Source organism: Quercus lobata, chromosome 2 (assembly GCF_001633185.2).
Source record: "Quercus lobata isolate SW786 chromosome 2, ValleyOak3.0 Primary Assembly, whole genome shotgun sequence".
Lineage (NCBI taxonomy): Eukaryota > Viridiplantae > Streptophyta > Magnoliopsida > Fagales > Fagaceae > Quercus > Quercus lobata.
In genome coordinates, this window is record NC_044905.1 from 64,221,795 (window position 1) to 64,247,324 (window position 25,530).

The window sequence follows — 25,530 nt, forward strand, 5'->3', positions numbered from 1 at the left end:
TCTCCAATATCATTATGAAACTTCCTTAGAAACTATAATTTTCCAAATTTACAAAACCTCCTTAGAAACTATAATTTTCTAAATTTACCTTTATTATAAGTGATTAATCATCTTGTGTTTGTAAAGCTTGGTTCTTTTCAACTCTTATGGTCTGCTGGGTTGGGGTGAAATAGGAAAGATAGAAAATAGGATAGAGAGAAGTGGAGAGAAAACTGATTTTATGGATATTTGATTGGAGAGAGGGAGGATGGAAAATTGGTACGGCTCAGGTGTTTTCTCCCTTGGCTCACTCAATTTCTATTTTCCCAATTTGGGGAGAACATAGAGGAGAGAGGATTAGTTGCAGTCAATGACTAAACTACCCCCCTCCTTCTCTTACGTGAACATGCTAGTTGCTCTTTTTTTTTTTTTTGGCATGATTTTGCATTTTTAATAAATGAGCAAGACTTAGGTACAGTACTTAGGTACTGTTCCTTAGGTTCCCCTTTTAAAATTTTGCCATATGGATTTTTTCTCATAGGATGGAAGAGTATTTTTTAGTTAAGTAGTCACATGACTAAATCTTAAGAGGGGAATCTAAGGAACAGCACCTAAGGTACTATACCTAAGTTTTGTCCTTAAAAAATTTGGGTGATTGCCTTTTTTTTTTTTAGGTGGTTGTTTGTTACTTTTTTTGTTTTAATTGGACATCATTTTTTAACAAGGGCATATGAGTAAATTTAGTGTCTGTTTGGGAGCAGCTTATTTTGCTGAAACTGAAAACTTTTTGTTGAGAGTACTGTAGATAAAGGTAAAAATTAGCTGAATAGTACAATGAAACTCATGAATAGTACCAAAAAGGGTAGTGCGACCCATAAATAGTAGCAAAAATAAGCTGAAACTTTCAACTTGTCCCAAATGCACACTTATACAAAACTCATTTTTTTCATCCCTCCACTTTTCCACCTCCAACCAAACACAAATTAGGGAAACTAAAATCTCTTATATTTTCCCACTTTTTTATCTTTTCCTCATTTTCTAACCTCTTGCATTTTCATCCCTCCAACCAAACGAACCATTAAGTAGTAAGGGATCTTGCTTCCACATGATGGAATAGTAATTTCTATGCATTAGGATCACACATCATTAATGCTTGTTCTACGCTTTTTTATTTTTTATTTTTTGGGTATATCTTTACTTTCTTTGAAATAAATTTATTATAAAAATGAAAAATAAAAAAATAAAAATTGAGGGGACAAGATGCCCCTACCTCGACAATGTGCCATTTTGTTGTCATCCCTTCTTTTATAAGTTTGCATTTCAATTTTCTTTTTAAAGAGTAGACCACATAGGGAAAAAAAGATAGGCTCTTCAAACTTCTCATATATCTTTTTTTTTTTTTTTGGGTAAAATTTGAAAATCTAAAAATTTGAAAATCTAACTATGTTATTCTATGTTCCTTATGTTCTTAACATTTATATCAAATTTCATTCAAATCGGATGTTATTTACTATTTGATCAATATACTTATTTTTTATATACAATTTTAGATTACAAAAATTTGAAATTTTAACATTTGTTTGATAACATAGCAATTGATCTTTGATTTTCTTAAAATTTTGCAAGCATGAAAAATATAATAAGAACATGCAATCCAATGGTTAGATTTTTAAAATTCACACTCATAAAAATATATGAGGAGTTTGTAGAGTTTCTCTCCAAACTAGCTTTGTTCGGAAAAAAAAAAAAAATGAAGAAGAAGAAGGAAATACTACTTTTATAAATACATTCCAATTTTCGTTTTAATGAGTAGATCACATAGCAGAAGCTCAAAAAATTTACAGGCTAGTTTTTTGCAAATATAAATGCTAGTTGAGAATATCTACAATATACATGAAAGTTCATAAAAAAAGTAATTAAACACATTAATAAATAAAAAGCTAATTAGAGTTCTAGTAGAAAAGATAAATTTAATTAATTAAAATTTATTTAGTGAAGGTCGAATATAATGTAATAAGAATTTGTTTAGTTTAGCATTGTTTTATTAAAAAATATAATTGATCTTTTCTAAATAAACACACAACAAATTAGCATTTTTTATGGCTCTAAACATTGAAATCTTTGATGAAAGCAGGGCTTTCAAAAGCTAATGTTGCTGCAGAGGAGGAAGTCCTAAGAATCAAATGTAATTAAATAAACATTTATTTCAGGAGACCAAAAGTAATTTAATTAGAGTTTGTTTATTGTTAAATTTCTTTGTCCAAAAAAATATATAAATTGTAATTAGTTTCAACTGATATGTAACAATGTAATATTTTATAGCTCTGAAAAATTGAATCAATGCAATTATGAATGCTACAAATATTATGAAAAACTAATTAATAGAATTATATCCTTGTGTAGCCTATACCATCAAATTTAAGGAATACTAAACAACCTTGAGGACAAATAATTTGAAATTCATTCTAAAAAATAAAATAATTTGAAGCCATATGAAGCATTATCCGCAAGCTACTATGGTGGGCTGCAATGCTACGGAGGTATCCCTGTCACACATGTTAGCACTGATGCTTATTACTCCTTCTTCCTGCATGCCAAGATGTATAAATTTGAAGCATGAACCATAGAGATTCTTCAAAAAAGAAAATTTCCTTTTCAAAATAACTAATACTTTTACCTTTGCAAGGTTTCTAAAATGTGTTGTAGTGTAATTTCCTGTAGGAAATAAAGCTTCAACAAGATCTGCTAAAACCAACTGGGGTTGAGAGACAGCTCCATCAAACCAATCTTCACAAGAAAATTCATGAAAAGAAAAAGGATTAAACAAACTACACATATATAGTCATCAACTATAAGTAAAATTTATCACAGAACATAATAACATGCAGAAACATGGTAGAATTGAAGGAATTATATGTTGATGAATTAGATACACCATTTCATGTGGGTTCCAGGTTAGCTCAATTGGTAAGCGGACACTACAGGTTGAAAATCTATTATATGCTAAAAAAAAAAAAAAAAAAAAAAAAAAAAAAAAAAGGATAAACGATTTCATGTTTCCTTTATAACTGCCTTTGACAACTTCTGCTTTTAGCAGTTAATTACTAAGAAACCGAAAAAATCTTAGCATTACTATGAAAAAACATCTGTGAAACTGAAATCTAGAAAATTAAGTGGAAGAAGAATTTCATTTTGAAAGTACTTACCAAGAGTAGTTGAGTTGTAAACTCTTTTATCATATCTCCATAAGCTTTGGTTTGTAAGAAAAGCAAAACAGGAGTGATCTTCAATATTTACATTCTGGAGAAAAGCTGCTAAAGTGTAGCCAGATGGATCAGCAGTATATGTTTCGTCAATAATGACATCCACAGTCTACAAGGAGAATTGAATTCAAGTAAAAATGTGATCCCTATCGATGAAAAAAAATTTATCTAAGATCTAAAAATTAATTTAACACATTTGGCTCTCAAAGATTCATAATCATTTCATATTCAAAATTCATTTTTATTTGAAGAAGAGAATTTAACATTAATTTTAGATCAAGGGTAACAAGATTTCATATTCTTTATGTAAGAAAAATATATGGACCAATCTCTTTCTCTTTCACATCCAAAGAAAAAAAGGCATAAAGAGAACAGAGGACTCCCCAAAAATTTAAGGAAGAATTATTCACTGATAAGGATTGTTTCCAAGAATGCTTGTTTTTGATTTATTTGAACTATTACAGGCACAATTTGCTTTAGTACTAAAACATCAAACTATAGATAAATTAAAAAAAAAAAATTTAGGTAACTTACGTTTCAAACAAATGTTTTTGCCAAACAATTTATGTAAAGAAGAAAGGAATAATAAAAACAAACAATAGTTTAATTAAAGGATAAAATTGTTTCCATAGCTAAATTTTATAGTTTCTACAGTTGGATATAACATTCCAGTAAGTTAAAACTTGAAGAACAATTGGATTCATACAAATGTATAATTTTAGTAAAATATGTAATCTGGTAAGCTTTTCACTTCATTCGTAATTTTATGATTCAACTTACACATAGGATGGCATGCAATTCATCCAAATCATCAGAATTAGAGATGTTATAGCTCATCTTATTGATAGAGTTGTCCACATTCCCTCCACCTGCATCTTCTGTGTACTGCATCAAAAGTATAAGTACATACAGATCCATTCAAAGAGTTAACAGGATTGGCTTAGCTAGGTTGAAGATTTGAATCCTCTTATTTTCCATACTTTTTCGGTGCAAAATCAAGACGAGAATAAAGTAAATGCTAAATAAAATCAAAATACGAAATATAAAATAGACCTACAACTTTTGTTGGATTTCCATGTAGGTTTATCAGTAATATTATTATTAAGAAGTGGAACTGTGAACTATAAATTGACAATGGATAGCATGTTAATTTTGTTCAGAAGTTAAAGTTTATTAAACTTCTTACAGTGATTTAGTTTTTCTTATTTTCTGTCTCACAAAAATTGTTGCAATAAAAAGTTTAAAACTACTTTGAATCGGACAAAAGCGATGGCATAAAATTTTAATCACAATGATTCATTAACAATAGATCCATTCCTGTGTTATGCCGTTACGATTTTTATGGTTTGACATAATGAAAAATTGCAAAATTTATTTGGTACCTTCATCTTGTATGTTTCCTTTGTAAATGACCAGACACCCTGCAAAGGAATAGCAAACCTAAATAGTAAGTTGCATAATTTTTCTTTGAAAAGCAATAGTAAGTCGCATATTATTCTTCCATTTGATTTCCTTCATTTTTTTTTTCTGTGATTAATGTTAAAGGAACAATAGCAAGTAATTTTCGTTACTACTATGAAGACACAATTTATGTAGTCATATAAAGATTATAACTATAAAAACGAAATGGATATAGTTGGCAACAAGAATTAAAAATTACGAGGCAATCTAACAGTGTCAATGGAGGAAATAGTACATGGAATTACTAGGTAATAATGAAAGAAGAAGTTGCCTAAGGTGGTTTATAATATCACTGAATTACAAAACTCTATAGTCTTAAACTATATGTTAAGTTGTTGAGAAAAGATATATCACAATGATTTTTTTAATTGAATCCTATATTTCACTAACCCATTTGATAGCCACCCCAGAGGTTTTATCCAGGATTACTTTGATTCATGTATGGGTTATGCCTATATAAAAACACCATATTTTTCTGGTAAATTTAGAAACACTATTAAATAAGGTACAGACATCATAATATCCCATCCAGGCTACTGTTGGTTTGAATGATTTCTTGCTCGCCGCGACTTTAGTCAAGCACAAATAATTTTCTTTAACCTGCAAAGCAAAAATTATTTGTTAAAGCCACAACAAAAAAATCTTTGCATGGGTGTAAATATAATATTGATTCCAAAAGAAAAACAAAAAGACCTGTAATGGTGCACCACTTTCTTGTAATATTGTCACAATCATATATAAATATGTAATATATCATATACTGTTATACTTACTGCATCGTAGACTTGATTGGCTGTAGTTTCAAGATTTACAAAAACTCCCAAAAACTTGATCCACTCTGCCCTCTACCATTCAAAAACATCAAGGTCATATATATAATACTGCGATTCTTTCATACTCATTCGGGGCATGTGTGTGTGTGTATATATATCATGTGCGTGAATTTTTATTTATGAAATTACATGCATACCTGCAGAGGTGTCTCTTCTACAAATGGAGCAAAAGATGCAAAATTGCTAGCTTCTTGTTGATCAGTGTTGGTAACAAAGTGCACTGCAAATTGCGCAAGTTGTTGGGGCTCACTCTTGTTAATTATCTCAATTTCTCCACCTTCATACAATTTTAATACACATTGAGAAGCCACAGAATCTGATGTAATGCCCTTCAAGCTCCCTAGTAAGCCAAGAAGCTGTTCAAAAAGACATCAAGAGGCAAACTTTAAATGACTTAAAACAATTTCATTGAACATTTTTCTTTGGACGCTTCTATATATAAAACCAGAATTACAATTTACTGTAAGTCTGTGATCCTCACCTCGAAAAAGGAAACTGAAGTTTCACCAAAAGCAAGAGGAGAAGACACAAAGAAAAGGGTCAGATAAAATAAAGACCAAGGTAAAGGAAAGAGTTAAAATTTCTGTTCATTTAGATTGGGAATAATACACTAGAAATGAAGATGATGATGATTATTATGGTGAATGGTGATGAGTGACAATGCAATGTTAAATGAACAATAACAAAAGTCCTATTTAGTTGGGCAAAGAGAGAGCTGAACACGGTAGCCCCTGTCACGGCTAACTGTGCAGAGCTTCCCAAATCCCATAATTAAAGTCTTACTATGAAATAAATAACTCTGCCCTCCTGTCATCAATTGGGGATGCTTGGAAGGGGCCAAAATGAGGATATACCTCTTTCAATCAAATTTTTCAACAAAATGTCTCATGTCTGAAACTATTTAGAGATATGTTCCTATTTTAAACTCAATTTTCTAAAAATTGAATTTCAATGAAAAACTCGATTTGCTGAAAATTGAGTTACAGGCAATTAAACTAAAAAAAAAAAAAATGCATGGAACTCGAGTTCCATGCAAATTTTTTCAAGAAACTCAATTTTCGATAAATCGAGTTTTTCATGGAAACTCGATTTTTAGAAATTTGAGTTCCAAAACAAGGACATATTTCTAAATAATTTCAGGCATAGAGCATTTTGCTGGAAAGTTTGGTTGAAAGGGATAAAACCCAATTTTGGCCCTTGGAAGGTGAATGTTGCTCTGTAATTGGTTTAATGAAAGTTTTCTTTATCAAGAAGAAAATAAAAGAAAAGCACTCTTAGTACTCTATAACATTAAAGCTTTCTTGTTGTATAGAATAGAAGCTTTTGAATTTTTGTTAATTTCTTTTAATGTTATCACATAGGTTTTTAAAAGCTCATATTTTTCTTTATGTTATTCGTGTAATATACAAATTAATTAATTTTTTTTTAAGTTGAAAATAATTTCTAAATAATTAGAGCTCTTTGTTTTTTTTCAATAAAAAAATTAACATAAAAAAAATTATGATTAAATTAGATTTTGATTTTCTTTAATAAAATTCTAATTTAAATTAGGTAAATTTTTTCAAGAGAAGATCTTAGAACACAATTTTTATTGCAGCTTTTATGTAGTCGACCGTGAGTGATAAAAAAAAGTTGTGAGTTCAAGTGAAAGTAGTAAACAACTACTCACAATTGGCTATATAGAATTGTTGCAAAGGTTATAGCACAAAAATTGTGATCGTAGAATAATTGTTCTTTATGTTATTGAATTTAACTTTTTATATATCAATACTTATTAATCAGACATAAATGAGAGACAGAGTGATATATATGGGGTGGGTGAGCTATTATCAAGAGAGAGAGAGAGAGTAATATATATGGGTGTATAAGCTATTATCTATTCAAAAACTCAAGTATAACACCGAAATTAACGGAAACACTAAAATGTGTGGTGTGAATAGCTGAAGTACCTGCAAATAATTCGGTATCAATGGAATAATTTGACATTGGGATGACGAACGATTTGATCCTTGGGGTGCAATATTTTGTCCTTGCTGCCATCCTCGAGTTATCCTATAATTTATTTGTAAAGTTTGACAAAATAAGTAATCATATGTATTATTCAAATGTTTTTAGTAAAAAGATACTACCATCCTAAGCAGTAGAAGAAAAATAATGAAGGATACCAAATTACCATGGTGGGAATGGTTGGTAAGCGGATACATTATTCAAACATTGAGTTGGCTTAGTAGATAGCCTGCATTTTGGCCCAAAGTTTCGTTTGCTATTTTTTTTTTTTTTTTGAGACTAACTATTTTTTTTTAAGAGAGTTTCAATTTATGACATTCGCTCTTGATGATGACTATTTATATCAAATTAAGATACCAATCGGTTTTTGGTGTAAGAGTAACCACATCAACTCTTCTAAAAGATTTCGTCTATTTTACATAAAAAAAACCTACTTTTTCTATTTCACACCATCATTTTTACAAAACATAAACATCAGTTCATCTATTAGAGCATGCAGTGGTGCTAAATAGCTATATTCGAAAGGAGAGCTGCAGTAGTGGAGGTAAAGCTAAAAAATTTAGCTTTTCAGTTACAGTGCACATCTAAAGCTCAAAGGTAAAAAAAAAAATATATTTTAATTGATTTCTCTCTCTTTTATTAAATTAAGCTTTTTTCTCTCATTCTTTCTTTTCTCTTTCTTGTTCACATTGACTCTTTCTTCTTCACCGAACCAAACCTAACACTTCTCCCTTTCAAATTTTTTTTTTTTTTTTTTTTTTTTTTTGGGTTCCTTCCTCTATCCATTTTTTCTCTATTTTTTCTTACTACTTCACCTTTCTTTTTCACTAAACCCAACCCTTCTCTTCTCCACCTTCATTTTTTTATTTCTTTCTTCCTCCAACTCCTCACCACTTCTTACCCACTGCCCACCAAGCCGCCAGCGACCCAAGTCCTAAGCCTTTGCCGACACAAGTCCCAAGCCACCGGCGACCCAAACCTGGTGGTGGTGGTTTTTTTTATTTTATTTTTATTTTTATTTTTAAAATCAGAGTTGTGGGTGATGGTTGTTGAGGTAGGTTTGTGGTGGTGGTGGTGGGTTGTTGATTGGGTTGTGTTCATGGGTTGTGTTTGTGGTCTGTGTTCGTGTTGGTGGTGGGGGGTTGTCCCAAGCATTATTGTGGGCGGTTGTTGTTGGCTGTGGCGGTGGTGTGGGGTTTTTTTGTTGGTTGTCCTTGGGTTTTTTTGTTACTGGATTTGTGGGTTTGTTGAATTTCGGTTGTTTTTATGTGTGATTTTGGTTTGTTTTTGAGATGATTTTGTTACAAATTTGATGGATTTAGGTTGTGTTAATGGTGGCTTGTGGACAGTGGAGGTGGTTGTGGGTTGTGGGTGGGTGGGGTTTTGGGTTTGCTTACTGTTCTTTAGAATCTTCAGTTGATTGATGCTTTTTTTTTTTTTTTTTTTTTGCAGTGGGGTGTATTATTTTATTGTATTAGATATATTATTTTATTGTGATGTTTATATTATTTTATTGTGTTGAAAGCTAAAATAGATCTACTGCTGCAAGATGTTTTGTAAAATAAATAGGTAAAATAGATAAAGTGAGTTTTTGTGGTGCCAAATAGCTAAAAAAATAACTCCACTGCTGTGGATACTCTAAATGCACTATATTTTATATAAATAACATTTTTATGAGTTGAAGAGAAAGAGAGAGTAAGTGGAAGAGAGAATGTGAGAGGAGAGAAATAATACTAAAATAATGTATAGAAGAGCTACAGTAACTGTGCATATATGCACGGTTACTGTAGCACTTATGAGGCTAATAGGATAGCCAATTAGTAAAGAATAAAAATAATAGTGTTATGACTTATAAGGCTAATAGGATAGCCAATTAGTGTTAGCCTAACACCATGACCATATATATAAATATGGTTATTGTCTCTTTTAATTTTGTGCTATAAGAGTAATTACATCAGCTTGTGTATAAGATTCCGTCTATTTTACACTTAAAACCTACTTTTTCTATTTTACAACATCACTTTTATAAATCATTCACATCAGTTTATCTATTTTACAAGATATTTCAATAAAATATTCATTCTTCTCAATTTTTTTTATTATTTCTCTCAACTACCACTTTACATACGCGCGCCCTCTCTCTTTCTCTGCCCATTTTCTGATTTGTTGCTCTCTCTCTGTACCCATCTCCATCCATCTCTATACCCAGTTAGATCTCCATAGATAGCTTCACTCCTCAAACAAGACCCAATCTCCAAACAAGCACCGATCTCCAGTAAGACCCATCTCTATACCAACACAGATCAACTCTCCCTCTCGGTCAGATCTCCCTAGCTCCGATTAGGCAAGACCTATCTCGGTCAAGCTCCGTTCAAGCAAGAGCCCCAAGCTTCGATCGTTCCACAAGCACCGATCAAGACCCACGAGCTCCAGTCAAGCACCAATCAAGACCCACGAGCTCCAATCTGTCTCTCTGTTGGTTTGTCCGTGTGGGTTTGTTTGTGTGTGGGTGCGTTTGTGTATCTTTGTATTGATTTGTCTGTGTGGATGTGTTTGTGTGTGGGTGTGTTTGTGTGCATCTGAGGAAAAAGAAGATGAGGAGAGGAAAGTCACTGAGTTCATTGTTCATGGAGAAGAGAGAGAAAAAAAGGTGCGAACAGAAATTAATAAAATAATAAATACACATGCTACAGTAACCGTGCATATATGCACGGTTACTGTAACAATTGTGCATAAATGCACAATTATGCACAAGCTGGTGTGGGTGTTTTTTTGCTCAAATTGTGTAAAAATAGTTAGTTTTTTCATTTTGCACAATTATGCCCAAACTGATGTAATTGCTCTAAATCTCTATAAGAACTCGGTTTTTTTTAGATGGATTTCATGTGAAGTTTTTGGGTTTTCAGTTGGTACACGGATTTCAATCCTAAATCTGTTGGGTTTATTGTTTAGGGATTTTAGCTGATTATTTATTTATTTATTTTTTTAAAAGGTCACCTAGCAGGCCACATGGCAACATAGTTGGCATAAAATTAAAAAAATAATATTTTAATTAACAGTAAGTCACCTCACTTTTTTCTTCCATCATTCAATGATTTGGATTATTTTGACAAAAATATCAAAATGTTAGAGCATCCGCACTGGAAATTGTAAATGCCAAATCTAAGGAAATTTTGGCATTTCAAGCCTAAAAGAGTCAGCAGCTGGGATTGTAAAACTGAAGAATTGTAAAAAATTTTAGAATTGTGCTACAGTGCCATTCTACATATAGAATGGCACTGTAGCACTATTGTATAAATTTTTTAATCACTTTTATTCTCTCTCTCCTCTGTCTTCTCTTTCTCTTTGTCTCTGGGGCTGAGCGTCTTCTTTCTTTCTCAACTCTCTCTTTCTGTTTTCTCATCTACGCTCTCTCACTCTCTGACTCGCTATTGGTTGAAGCAAGGTCCGTTGAAGGCATGGCGGTGATGGCGTTTGCTGATTAGTGATGGCGTGGGTTTCAAATCGGTGATAGAGTATTTTCAACGGCTTGGGTTTCAACGGATCGGTGATGGCGTTTGCTGATCGGTGATGGCGTGGGTTTCAAATCGGTGATAGAGTATTTTCAACGGCTTGGGTTTGCTGATCAGTGGCTTGGGGTTGCTGATCGGTGGCTTGTGGAGATCGGCGAGTCGGCGTGGTGGGTTTGAAGTGATTTCCTCGAGCGTGGGTTTGAAGTGGTTTTTCTTCTTGGTGTGTTTCTGGCAATTTTTTGTGTTTCTTGGCAATTTCCTCGATCGGTGGTGGTAGTTTTTGGCAATTTTTTTGTGTTTCTTTTCCTCTTGGTGGTTGTTGTTGGTGGTGAGTTTGGTTGTGGTGGTGGTTGTTGGCCGTGGCGTGGTGGTGGCAAGGTGGGTTCTGGGTTTTTTTCTTTTCGGGAACAGGGTTTCTGGGTTTTTCTGAGAGGAGTGCATTTTGTTGGTTAATATATTTTAATGTGTAAATATATTATTTTAATGAGTAGAATAAGAAAATAAAAGTTGGGATGCTGGATGTATGGTAAAATGGTATTGTATAATTAATAAAGTTGCCTTTTGAGATGGTAAAATAGGATGAGATGAGAATTCCGGCTGTGGATGCTCTTAGAGACTCTATACGACAAATATCATATTAGGGACAATTTTGACATATAAGACAAATGTTAAGGACGAAAATAATAATTAACCCTACAAACTATATCAAAGTTACAAACCTCTCTCCTAGACTTGAGGGTAAAGTTTGGGTCTATAATCTATATTAGACCTATTGGGAGACCTACTGGGATGATGGCCGTATCTACTTTCGAGCACATATCATCATTTTGGATGCATTACAGCCCGAGTTTGAGTTTCTCCCAGATTAGTATCAGTACAGTAATACTAATAGACTAATAGTAGCGCGTAAAGAAGAAAGAAAAGAGTACCTGGATGAGAAGGTAGCTCTTGCCGTCAATGGCATTCTTGATGACTTTGAAGGTCTGGCCATAGTATATATGGAAATTGACGGCATCTTCCACCTTTGAAATGTTACCCACTTTCACCGTTGTTGCTGCATGAACACCATCAAGACACCCAACATTTAAGAAGACCACTACGCCAAGGAAGAAGAAGAAGAGTTGCACCACACAACAAGAGCAATAAGAAGCCATGCTAAATGAACAAGATCGAAAAACAAGACCCTTTTTGGCTTTTACTACTCTATAACATTTCTGCTGGCTCTTTGAGCACGCGCATGAATATATATCATATGTAACTATAAACACCCCCACAGCTATCTAAAGAGAGAGACAGATTTGCAGCTTTTAGAAATGGGAATGGTGGTGGTGGTGGTGGTGTTGTCAAATTAATTACATGAATATTGGGGCGGGAATCATTTTTTGGCATCTTGTGGACTGGGGCATATGTACTTCGTTAATTGGTCTGTGAATAGTATGTTACCCGTGAACCCATAAGTTGTCATTTTCTTTTCAACCTCTGCCATTTGTTCCCTATTTCCTACCCTTTCTGTCTTCTCCATCATCAAACCCATGTGGTGCGCACCACTACCAAGTCAAAATATCCAAATTATCATATGCTTTAGTAAAAATATGATTTTTTTTTTTTTCACATTATAATTTACACACTTAAAAATTTGGGCTAATTTTAATTTTACCCAATAAAATTTGAATTTACTCCATTAAATTACGTGTGTGTTTGTATTTAGCTTCTGTGTTTCCAAGCTGCATTTTGCCCCTTTTTTTTTTTTTTTTGTTTTCACGCGTTTTGGAGTATTGCGGTTACTGTTCATTGAACAGTAACTGCAAATGTTGACTTTCTGTAGTGAACAGTGCACATATGCACTGTTCACGAATCCACAAATTTTATTTTTTATCAATTTTTTCATTAAAAATGGGTCCCACAGCACTATTCACACATTTAAAAATTATTTTGCTACAGTGTTTTCAGTTTTCAGTTTCAACAAAATAAGTTCTATCCAAACACACCCTACATAACGTTTAGATTTAAGCAATTCTATCTATGTCTGTTGATAAGCTGACTCTTAAGTGCCATGTTTATGTACATCATTGTCATCCGGTAATGTCTTTGTCGTTGACATCATCTTCGGCAACTTAAAAGAGGCTGAGAGAGAGAGAGAGAGAGAGAGAGAGAGAGAGAGAGAGAGAGAGAGAGAGAGAGAGAGAGAGAGAGAGAGAGAGAGAGAGAGAGAGAAGAAGAAGAAGAAGAAGAAGAAGAAGAAGAAAAGTAGAGCAACGAGAGAATGAATGAGAACGAATGAACTTAGAATTTTTGTGTGTTGAGTGAGTTCATAAACAATGAAAGTAAAAGATTTAAAGGGCAAGGAGTGGGAAGTAATCATCTCAATCACTATTTGGCCTTAGCAGAGAGCAGTGGCGGAGCTAGAATTTCAAGTTTGGGGGGGCAAGATTAAAAGACAAGATTGAAGGTAGAATTAATCTAAGATAAATTAATCGATACTAAATACACACAATTTAAACATGTAATTTGGATCTTTAAAATAAATTGGAAAAATAAAACAATGTAAAAATATTAAGAATATAACAATATGCTTATGAAGTTCTATTCGGCTATATGCAACTTAATGCCATGAATGCTTCTAAAATTTCATATAGACATTTTTACTTTTTTTTGTCTTTAAAATTTGAGTTTATAACAAAAACTCAAGTTTGATATTGAAAAGGTTGATAACTAGAGAAAAAATTGTAAACTGGAAACCAAATGGTGAGGCGCTAAAGTAGGCACATTACACATAAACATAGATTTTTTCTTTCAAAGTCCAATTCAGTATTTTTTATTTTATTTTTTTCAGTCGTAGTTGGCAAAGTAGTGTGCAAAAAAAGAGTACTATTAAATGGGACCCATTATGTAAAAAAAGTGTTGCCATGTGAATGTAAAATTGTCTAACAATTGTTGACAAGCTAATATATATATATATATATATATATATATATATAAATAACAAAAAAAAGTAGATTGTCTTTTGTGTCAACTGTCAAGTGGAGACTTTTACTGCATTTTATATCACTAAAGCTTGAGAAATTTTGAGAAGGCTAGGGGGGGGCAAGTGCCCCCTCTCGACCCCCCCTCCCTCCGCCCCTGGCACAGAGAGAGAGAGAGAGAGAGAGAGAGAGAGAGAGAGAGAGAGAGAGAGAGAGAGAGAGAGAGAGAGAGAGAGAGAGAGAGAGAGAGTTATTTTTTGTTGTTGTGAATTTTAGTAATTATTTTATTTAATATATATATATATATATATTTTGTAAATTGTGTGACTGTGTTTTAATTGGGCCAATGGTAAAGATTGTAGGTTTATTTGGCATTTAATAAACACTTTATCAACAAATAAGGTTAGAAAGGTTTAAATCGAAATACTATATAATAATAGGAATGTGGATCCAAATTTTCAAATTTTATAGGATAAAATTAAAATTACCTTAAATTTTAATGGTGTAAATTGTAACTTAGTCTCTTCTTTTTGTTGTTGAGAATTTGTGTTCTTACTATGATCAAATGATTTTGAGATTTTTTGCAATAATGCCACAAACACAACTATTTTAATAACAAATTTCATAATTATTAAAGTGGTTAACTATAAATGAAGAAAAAGTAATGGATTTATGAGTGTCAATTGTGTCCATTACTACTCACAATCAAGTTCTTCGGTAATTGTAAAATCTATTAGGAGAAAAGTTGTGAACAAGTGCTTTATTATGAGGGCCTGCTATATAGAACTATAGATCGAATTTATTCACGGACCTCTAGGCTCTGGCTAATCCCCCTCAAGTGGATGGATCGAATGGGTGTAAACGAACCTTATATGCACAAAGATATTTTTTCTTTGTTTATTTTTAATGAACATAAAGATCTAATATATCTTTTTTTTTGGTTGATAAAGTAAAGATTTAATATATCAGTCCTTCACAGAAAAAGCACTTATATTTTCTGAAAGTTAAAAAACGTGTATAAATACCTTTGAACGTTTAGACCTCCAAATTACAACTTAACCAATTCAAGCAATATGTCAAACAACTAGTGTGCGGAAACTTAACATAAGCTATAATATGGAATTGGTAAAAACTATCTAAGCCGAAACAAAACACAATCCACAGCAGATAATAAAAAGGCAAAGATAGAGAGGAAGGAAGATGCAAACACAAAGACAACATGCGATGTGTTATCGAAGAGGAAACCGAAGCCTTCGGCGTAAAACCTCTCCGCCATCCTCCAAGCGGTAAACAATCCACTAGAAAATACAGTTGGGATACATGGACAGTAATAGACCCTCCAAGCCTAATCTACCCAGTGCACCTAAGCCCTCCAAGCTTCTTGCTCCAACGAGGTTGCGCCGAACCTTTTTCTTTTTTCTAGCTTCCCGGATTCCACTACTAGACCGTAACATCAACCAATGAAGATTGGTTTCTTCCTAACTGCTTCCCAGAAATCCAAACAGCTCTCTCACAGTAATGATAATGGTGAGAATTAGGTTTGGTATAATGCCTCTTAAGGATTTGACAATGGAGAGGAAGAGAGTTGAGGAATTTGAAGAGACTCTAATGTATAGATTGTGGGTGAATCAATCTTGTTTTTCTTTAGGGTTTCTCTCTCAAAATTCTCTCTGGAAGCTCTCATACAATCGTGGGTAAAAGGGGTATTTATACTGGAGTGAGAGAGGAATGTGAAACGTCAGGTTTTACAAAACAGGGGTGGCTCGCGGCTTGACCTCGCGGCTTGACTAAGTCGCGAGATCCAGTCGCGAGATAACCGTATGGCCAGTTGTCCTGTTTTGTCCTATAGTGCTCCAGCTTGCATGACTGTTCACCTTCCAGCATGCTTGACACGTGTGCTGCGTCTGGCGGCTTGCAGCCGCGAGTCACCCGCGAGGCCAAGCCGCGAGTCTCTGTTTTCTTGCACATTCTTGAGCAATCTTCACTCTAACTCACTCACTACCCTTACATCAAACCCACCTAAATACAGGGTTACTAAATACTGAATTACAAACAAATTTGACACGAAATAAAGCCAATTAGATGGTTGAATAAATTCAACCTTACATTTTTCTATTGTAATGACTAGAGAAATCAATATTTTATACTTTCTCTTTCTGAAGCTTAAGAGTTAAGACCATAGATGTGATTGGGTGGTTAGGCAGGTCCAGTCGCACTTTTGCAGTGCTCATCCAGCGGTGTGTTCACAAGAAGAAGCAACATAAAAAGATGGGTTGAGTTGAATAATATCAAATTGGACCCCATCTTCCCATGCATCTTAGCACCCGTGATGACCTTGTATATCATTATCATTATCTTGATATCATAGAGCTCAAGTGTCTTTAGCATGGGAACTGGGGATGTAAGAAAAAATGCCATTAAATACTCCTAAAAATCTTTTCAAAAGTTCCCTTTCCTTTTGGCCATAAGTTGTGTTAGACAGAACTCACAGAAGAGACTGAGGACTGTCGGGTTGTCGAACATCCCCTTAATACTTTCATGCCACTCATAAGCTAGATTTTTAAAGTCTTCTATTGGCAAATTTTAACTCTTACTTAAAAAGAAAATTTAAAAAAATAAAAACTCATTCAAATTCTGTTATGACCCAAGATAATGTGCTGGATAAATTATTATTTGTATTAGAAGTATTTAAATTTAGGCTTGGTGATAAATCTTTATCTGAATAATGTAATAGTAGATTAGTATTGTTATTTGCTTATATTTAAATTGATCCATATGTTTTAGGAAAGAATTAGTTCCTATGTTTTAGGATACATTGAATGCATTAATGAAAATTAAGCAGAAAATTAACTAAAAAATGCTTACTTCCTTTCTCAAGTTCAGAAGGCTAGTTACTTCGAATTGACTAATCTATCTTTCAATTATCTTGGTTCACAACATTTGGTATTAAAGTATTTCAATCCTCTCACAACCACTATAACACAAAAAAAATAAATCAACGAATGTATTTTTTTCTACCGAGCAGAAAACCCATCTTTCAAATCACAACTTACCAAACGACCACCATCTTACTCAACCAGCCACAATCTACAAGTACAACCCACCAAAAAAAAAGGGGCAAAACAACACTGGATCTGCAAACCCCAAACAACCCGTTCCATCAAGAGTCCAAGTTTCCAACCAGTAACCGTACAACGTCCAACTTGCTTTTTATTTGCCCCTGACTTAAAACCCCAAATAGTTCCTGACCCAGCCAAAAAAAACCCCACACACTAGTTCCCACAACTCACACCCAAAAAAAGAAAAAAGAAATATTTTGAAATTTAGTTTTTGCATCAAACAAAGTAAATCATGTCTAGCCTATATCAATGCTTCAATCTCGAAGAACAATGAACAATGCCAGAGCATGCAACCGAATGTTAGAGATTGTCAAGGATATGTCCAAAAGCATAGCAAGAATGGAAGCAATGATGCAAGATTTGTGGGATTAAATGATAGAGGTCTTAGATAGTTAGATGAACAATCCAATGTAATTTTGGAAATCAAAGAAAAATCAAAAGTTCAAGGATCCCATGAAATTTCGGAGAATCGAAGTGATGTATTCCAAGCATCACCAATAATTCTAGAGAGTAATAAGTCGGAGGATGTACTTGCTATACAAATTACATTTGAAGATCAAAGGATTAATGAAGTGGAAAAGATAAATCAAAGGGATCTTCTCATGATTTCGAATAAGCCTAGTCTAATTTCATCAATTGAATTTGTCATTCCCTGTGAGTTCAAGGATGTGAAAATCAAGGTTTTTCCGTTCACAAAAATGCTTAAAGAATTAGTGCAAATATCTATGGTCTGAATTCTTATCCTTCAACTATTTAAAGTTTGAGGTCGAGTATTCTCTAAACAATATGAGCAAGTATCAATTTTTATATCTCGGAATCTTGAGGACAAGATTCATTTGAAGGGGAAGAGAATGTTATGACCCAAGATAATGTGTTGGATAAATTGTTATTTGCATTAGAAGTATTTAAATTCAGGCTTGGTAATTGATCTTTATTTGAATAAGGTTGTAGTAGATTAGTATTGTTATTTACTTGTATCTAAATTGATCCCTATGTTTTAGGATATAATTATTTCCTATGTTTAAGGATTTGTTGATGAGGTTGTCTCATCCTTGGCTGTTTATGTACGTTGAATGCATTAATGAGAATTAAGTAAAAAATTAACCCAAAAATGTTTATTTCCTCTCTCAAGTTCAGGAGGTTAGTCACCTCGAATTAACTAATCTATCTTTCAATTATCTTGATTCACAACAAATTTGGTTTTAGTACTTGAAATTAAAAATCAGTAAATCTATTTATTAAAAAGTTTAAAAGGTATAAAATGTAATTTTATTCTTTGATCAAATTAACTCTAACAATGAAAAAGCTTCTTTGTCATCTCTGGGAGTACGAAACCGAGTGAGAATTCGAGGCTTCAATCGGTACAATTAATTTATTATAAATGAGTTGGGGTTTATAATGGGAGAACTAAAAAGGAAATCAAGCACTAAAGCTTAATAAGGACTTGAGAGCGAAAACCCCAAAGGAGTATGAACACAATAATGCTGATGTTATATTTAATCAAAAACAAGTGAACAAGATATTTCTCTCTCTATTTGTGCATTCCCTTAAGTTTTTTTTTTTTGGGGGGGGGGGGGGGGTTGGGGAAGGGGAATAAGCTCTATCTCCTCCCTTTTCACCTATCTTAGCAATGGATTTCAGTAGTGGGATGGATACTTGTTCCATCAAGGGTCTCCTCCACCTCTTACGAGAGGTGAGTATGTGTCAATAGCACTGGTCAGATTGGTCATTTTGTTATAAATGCAGCCTTGTTAATCAAGGGGGAACATCCATTTAATGTGAATGTGACCTTTGCCAAATCCAGGCGTTATCTTCTCCAATTCGTTGGAATTATTCTCATTGTATAGTGGGAGCTCCTCGACCATATTGCCTATGACATTGGTAATTCGAGATGAACTTGTCAGACAAGACACAAACTGTGGATACGTAATGAAATCCGAAGCCCCTAATTGGGCTCTTGGGCTTTTCCATTATCAATTCTAGTCGAGTTGTAACACAACTCATTGGGCCGGGCTTAATCCATTTATTACTATTTCCTTAGTCCTAAGCATTGTGGGCCCTTGTGTATGGGCCGATCTTCTCCACCCACACCATCTTTTCATGAAACACAAATGTTGAAGCCTTGAGTTGAGAGAGGACGATCAACTGTAATAAGTTCATCAACAAGAGATTTTACCATATGTAAAAAATGTGTAATAGAGAGTTCACCATGCATGCTTGAGACTTTAGAGTTGCATGTGAATACGAAAATTTTGGATGTTGCAAGCAGAAGCCAGCGAGGATTCAAGATTAGCTAGCCCAAATGTCTTGAGGGTTATTGAGACCAACAACAAGAGGTAGAGTCTCATCCAAGATATAAGAAATAATTAGAAGTTGATCTTGGCAAGTCTAAGAGATGAAGGCATGATTTGGAGTCGAGACATTGTGAACACATATCGTGGAAGGTGGACAACGGTTGGAGCCATAAATAAAACCCATAAGATCTTGGCCTTTGGGATATGGAATCACTTGAGTTATTCAATAAAGGTAATTTTTGTTGGTAAGTTTGAGGGATCAAAAATGGTTAGCATTTGACGAAGAAAGAACATATGTAGTTTGTGGAGAAGTATCAGTTGGTTGAAGTGTGGGGGAAGATGAAGGAGATGAAGAGAGAAGTTGGAAGCCATGAGGGTTGAGATGGCTCTGATATCAAAATTGAAACATAAGTTGGTTTGGGTTAATTGTTCACTCACTCAATCTATTGAGTGTTTGATGTATTTTATTTACATAATACAAATGATATTATGATAAATATTACAAGAATTCATAAATGCGTAAGTCAAATACAAGAGATGAGATAATGTCAATACTGCAGCCAACCTATCTTGAAACAGATATGTGAAAATTCTATAAATAGAAATGAACAATTAATTATCAAATAATTTAGAGTCGATAAGAAGTACAAGTATATTGAGATGTAGCTGCCTATAATATGGAGAAGGGTAACTTTTGCCCTCCCAAATTAGCAACTATGGTTAGAAATGAAGTAAAAAAAAAAAAAAATCAATCAATCAATCCCTAGGTATAATGTGGTTAGCCCACATGGTAAAAAGAGCCAAAGAAACGGTGAGGAAAATCTCTATTCTCTTGAAAAAAGCACTAAAGCTATTCCCCCCTTCTGTGTTAGTCACCACTGAAACCTGTCCCCTCTTGTCATTGCACTTGATTCTGCCTGGTATTTTCTTGCTTTTCCCATTGTTAGAGCAACCTTCTTCTTTCACACTGCCAGTTGAGCTAAAGCCATCCATCAATTTCTCTTCTTCCATATGCTCCCCAAGATACATGTGCACCAAAAGAAGTGTGACCACACACATGATTGCACATGGATTCACTGCTTTGGTGAATGCCACAAACTTCCCTCTTGCGAATGCCTTGAACTTTCTAAGGAAGGAAGCTCTATTCTCAGCTGTAATTTGTGAATCTTCTTTCTCTATTGAGAAGCTACTCACCAGCACGGGGTTTAGGTGGACCTTAACTGTCTGTGAAGGCACTATTTGGTGAAAGAATGTCTCGGCTACCTGGCGAGTTGAAATGAACATTCCATGATTAACTTTAACTTCCTCGATGACCTCGAAGCTCGGAGAGCTTGAATAATCTTCCAAGTTTCCATCATCAAGAAAGTTCTCATTTGGCTCATCGATGAATCCAAGTTGGAAGTTATTCATCTCTGAATCATTGAATTCCTTACAGCTTTTGTCATGCCCACTTTCTCCTGCAATTAAACGCTTGTTAATGTAATAAAGGAAAATGAAGTGGTCAGAATATAGAAAAGAAGGTAAAGAAGCAACTGCCATTTAGATACCTTGAAACTCATGCTCTTCTCTTCTTGGAAAGTTTGAAATATCTTCTATTGGAACGACCTTGTGTTCTTCAATAAAACTCTGTCCATTAAGTATTAAAAAAGAAAGAAAAAAACTATATACGTAAGGATCTATATTAAGCACTTTCATGGATCTGGTCGTGCTAAAGAACTAATAAATATACTTTGATGCGATGCAACTAGGGTGCACAATGATATTGGTTCCTAGTGCAAAGGCATTTTTTCTATTATATATGTATGGTTCCTTACTTGTATGCCTTTCCATAGTCGGCATATTTTGACTAGTCATCATTTTGAGTTGATGGTTATACTTTGTGTGTTTGTGATCCTATAAATTGTACTATATAAATCTTATAAAGTATAAATCACTAATTACCCAAAAAAAAAAAAATATATATATATATATTTATGTTGATCACATTTATTATTAGATCGGTTATATTTTGTAGTGACAATGTTATAGAAGTTTTAGCATTTTCCTTTTATTTTTCCTAACATTTTTATCAATTAATTTTGAGAAATTTTTTATAAAAGAAAACAAAACTAACAAGATAAATCCGCCATATCTATCAAATAAAATAAAGGTACCTTCTCTAGTTCTTTGTCTGACATTCCCACCCATCTTAAGTTCTCTGTCATCCTTTCTGTCTTAAAATCTTCATCTAGACCTCCAATCTGTATTGACCTTGCATTTGGATCTTCCCAGGGTTTGTCTATATACCTCTCAGCACTCACATCATTAACTTGATTGTAAGTATCTCTGCCAACCATAAAGGAAAAATCTTCATCCGGGGCATAATTTCCACCCCATGTCCCCGGAAAGTTATTTTGATTTGTCAGTTCCTGAGAAGCTTGAGCAACTGAAAGAATTTCCTGCAAAATATCAGTTTCGCTTGCACTTTCGCATATGGGTGTTAATTGTGACACTTTAAAGTCAGTGAATCCAACTTGAGGGAAGTCCTCCATCTCCAATGAAGGAAGTGAGAACCGATGCTGCAACCTTGCACACTCTAATGTTATATCTACCTGCAAAGGCATAAGAAAATAGTATGATCATGAGCGCATTTGGGCTTCTCAAATAATAATAATAAAAAAAAAAAAAAGGGAGCGCATTTGGATGTAACTTTTGCTGAAAATTCATTTGCTTATTCACTGAAGGTTTATTAAAGAATAGTTAAACCTAGAAAATGTAAGGCTTTAAAAGGCAGTACGTAACCAAATACGTTAAAATGCTTTAAACACAACATATGTTGATTAAAATGTCTTATATTAGAAAATTTTACCTTAGATGGAGGGTATGAAACGGTTCCATAATTTGAAAATGGTGGAGGTGTGAAATTAAATGCATCTTCTGATAAGAACTGCATCCATTTCCCATCTCTAGTTCCACTGATATCATGTGATGATCCAGCTACCATGTTGGGCGAGCATGAATTATCATATGGCATTCGATAATCCGTGCTCTCCAAGTCTTCACATCTTCCTTCGGAATACAGTTCAATGCTAGATGAATGGTCACTAGTTAGTTGATAACTGGTAGAAGGGATAGCATAATGCTCTCCTATTTTTGGACCAGTTGCACTCTTTTTGAACACACGACAAAGCGCATATGCATCCTGCAAATATTAATTTACAAATTAATATGTATTTGGTCATCAAGTGGTATGAGAATTATACACAAATCAAATGATTTTGAGGGCATATGAATGAGAAAAATAAGAAAACAGGTTAATGTACCTGCAAGCCTGAAGGAATTTCACATTCTCTCTCGTCTAGACGATATTCATGCATAACCCAATCTGTTCGAGCACCGTGAGGTGCTCTCCCTCGATAGTAAACTAGGGTTTTCTTCATACCCACGGCACGCGTCTGAGAGTTCACTTTTCGATCCTTCCCGGTGGCCTTCCAATATCCAGCTTTAGTTGCACGATTAGTCCTTGATCCATTCGGGTACTTCCGATCCCTTGGACTAAAGAAATACCACTCCAGGTCTTTGCTAGGCAATAATGATTTTCCTGTAATGTTTAGGTTCGTTAAATTTACAATGTCATAGCACTTGCAGTGACCGTGTGTAGGTAGACTCGAAAGAGAGTACTTCGTTTTTAGGAGCAACCATAATGAAAGCCATTAAACACAAGCCTTTGGTTTTTTCATGTTGTCAAAGAGTTGAACAATGAAAATGTGACAGAAATATCTTTCTATTAACTTAAAACTCAAAACATTTACAAATTCTGCATGCACCAACAGGAATAATTATTAAAGCATTGAACATATTACTAGGGTTCATTTCTTAGATATTAACATGGCGAGAAATTTAGATATAAGAAAATCATAGGGCTTCCGTGATCTAGAATCTGTAATAATTAATATGTTTATGTACCCTTTGGAGTTGGGAATTAGTCATTTAGCTCATGTTAGTCAAAATATATGTATTTAAAATATTACTAGTAAATTTTAAAGCTACAAAAAGCCTTGGTACATTGGTTGAAACTCATTATCTCGAAGACAATGCAATGCTTTTACTTTTTCCATATTGTCTTTTGACTTGGGTCACCCGAGTTGTCTCCCTACAATTCTTCATGTACACAACAAAAAAAATCTAAAAAGGAGGGACCATGCCTTAGCGTCCCAAGTACCATTCCTTTTTCCAGTGAAAACAAAAAACCAAGGTGGAATGAGCTATATTTTATGTTAAAGTTAAGATATTTGACTAGTATATAAAGCATGTTCAATGAGTTTAAGTAATTTTCATAAATAGAAAAATGGAAAAAGAAGCTAAATCGTGTCTAAAGCAATGGTTAGGTTCAATATGGGTGTGATCACCTTTTGAAAAAGGTTTCATGATGAACATCTTTCGGCCTTATCTTAGTCAGATTTCTAATGAACTAGATACGCACTTAGAGAAAAATGACCCTGATTATATATTATTCTCCAAAATCTTATTATAATTTCAGTGGTAGGTCATTTAGTAATGATGTGTAGTGCAAAAGCCAAGGAAAATTTTTCATATTATTTATGCAGTAAGGTAGGAAGAAGATCCAAAAGAGAGAAGGAGAAAGCAGCTAAGAATTATCATGCAAACCCTATTTAAGAAAAAAGTTTTTTTATCACACATATATGTAATTAATTAACTTCATAATTCGACAACTTTTCAAGAAGCAAACAATATTCCTTGATTTTTCTTTTACCAACCGCTTATTCTTTTCTTTCCCCAATTATCATTGTTATCAAGCAACATTGTGGATGGCATGTAAACCAAGTAAATGGCTCAATGAACAACTTCATAATAATAATGCAAAAAAAAGTTTTCGTTTTTCATTTAAAATGAAATAAAAATATGCAAAAAATTAAAAATAGAATAAGAAAACAAAAAAGAGGAACACTGGGAAAAAGGGATATACCTGGTAAGTCCCAAGGTTCACACTTGTATAGATCAACCTCAGGGATGATCTCCAAATCAATCTTACGGCCATTGATCTTTCTTTTGAGATAGTAAGCGACGAGTTCCTCATCGGTAGGGTGGAAGCGGAAACCAGGAGGCAATGAAACAGGAGCCATATTATATATGATCACCTTCTTAATTGGAACTTCTTCTTGTCCTTTTTTAAACAAAAATGAAAGAAAATAATGACCAGCCTCGTATTCAAAAAAACAAGACCAGCCCTTTGAATTCAAACAACTGTACAACAATTAAAACTGCACCACAACAAAAACAAAGCAAAACCCTGAAGAAGTTAGTAAGCACATTAGATAAAAACCATGCATGTTAATGAAACAAACATGCATACGTAGAGATAGATAGAGAGAGAGAGACCTTAGACAGAAGAAGATCCAAAAGAGAGAGAAGGAGACAGAGAGGAGAGAGTTGATGAGGAAAATAAAAAGGGGAGAGAGAGGTGGAATGTGGGAGTTGCTTGGGGTTTTGATAAGAGAAAAAAGACAAAAAGAAAGAGAGAAACAAAAGTAATGGGAGGCTGCCGCCACCTTTAACTTTTCATTTGTTTTTTCACAAATCAAACAATGATTCTTGTTATCTTTCTTTTGAAGCTACCATTTTAGCAACTTTTTCCCCCCCTCAATCTCTCTCACAAATTCTCCAATTATCCCATACTTCGTTCTTGTCCTTTCTCGGAATCAGTGGTCCACGTGGTAACGTATGATTGGATGCATTGCCGGCCTTTTCCATATGATTAACTAGAAACTGTGGAAAACGAATTTCGGCGGCATTCTAACTGAAGAATGTCATGTTCACATGCTCATTTAATCAATCTTCTGTTGTCAGTACTACGTATAGTACAAACAATATTACCAAACAAGCAACAAGGGTTAGCAAAACCATTATACACGAATTACAGGAGCCAATAGGCTTAATAATGACTGACAAAGGAAACCTAGAATAAAATCCTTACAAGGAATACTGCTATGGTCCTATGGATGTGCATTCAAATTGAAAACCGATTGGTCTTACCATTGCAACTTAAACGGACAAGCTTAATTAGGCTTTCTCATGTTTGGGTTAGTTTGGTTTGATTTC

The 25,530-nt window shown here is 33.9% G+C and overlaps 2 protein-coding genes across 2 annotated transcripts; both read right to left on the reverse strand.

Moving 5' to 3' along the window:
- Positions 1-2,343: 2,343 nt before the first annotated feature.
- On the reverse strand, positions 2,344-12,450 carry LOC115976203. The gene is made up of 11 exons (XM_031097352.1): positions 11,985-12,450; positions 7,486-7,588; positions 6,018-6,031; positions 5,674-5,892; positions 5,477-5,548; positions 5,217-5,303; positions 4,625-4,663; positions 4,023-4,127; positions 3,186-3,351; positions 2,657-2,766; positions 2,344-2,566 (listed from the first exon to the last, which is right to left on the reverse strand). The coding sequence occupies exons 1-11, from the start codon at positions 12,207-12,209 to the stop codon at positions 2,480-2,482; spliced, it is 1,227 nt and encodes a 408-aa protein (XP_030953212.1). The 5' UTR covers positions 12,210-12,450; the 3' UTR covers positions 2,344-2,479.
- A 7,618-nt stretch (positions 12,451-20,068) lies between these two features.
- On the reverse strand, positions 20,069-24,929 carry LOC115978148 (NAC domain-containing protein 86-like). The gene is made up of 7 exons (XM_031100172.1): positions 24,811-24,929; positions 24,398-24,692; positions 22,734-23,011; positions 22,280-22,612; positions 21,585-22,022; positions 20,979-21,057; positions 20,069-20,888 (listed from the first exon to the last, which is right to left on the reverse strand). The coding sequence occupies exons 2-7, from the start codon at positions 24,552-24,554 to the stop codon at positions 20,188-20,190; spliced, it is 1,986 nt and encodes a 661-aa protein (XP_030956032.1). The 5' UTR covers positions 24,555-24,692; positions 24,811-24,929; the 3' UTR covers positions 20,069-20,187.
- Between the last annotated feature and the right edge of the window lie 601 nt (positions 24,930-25,530).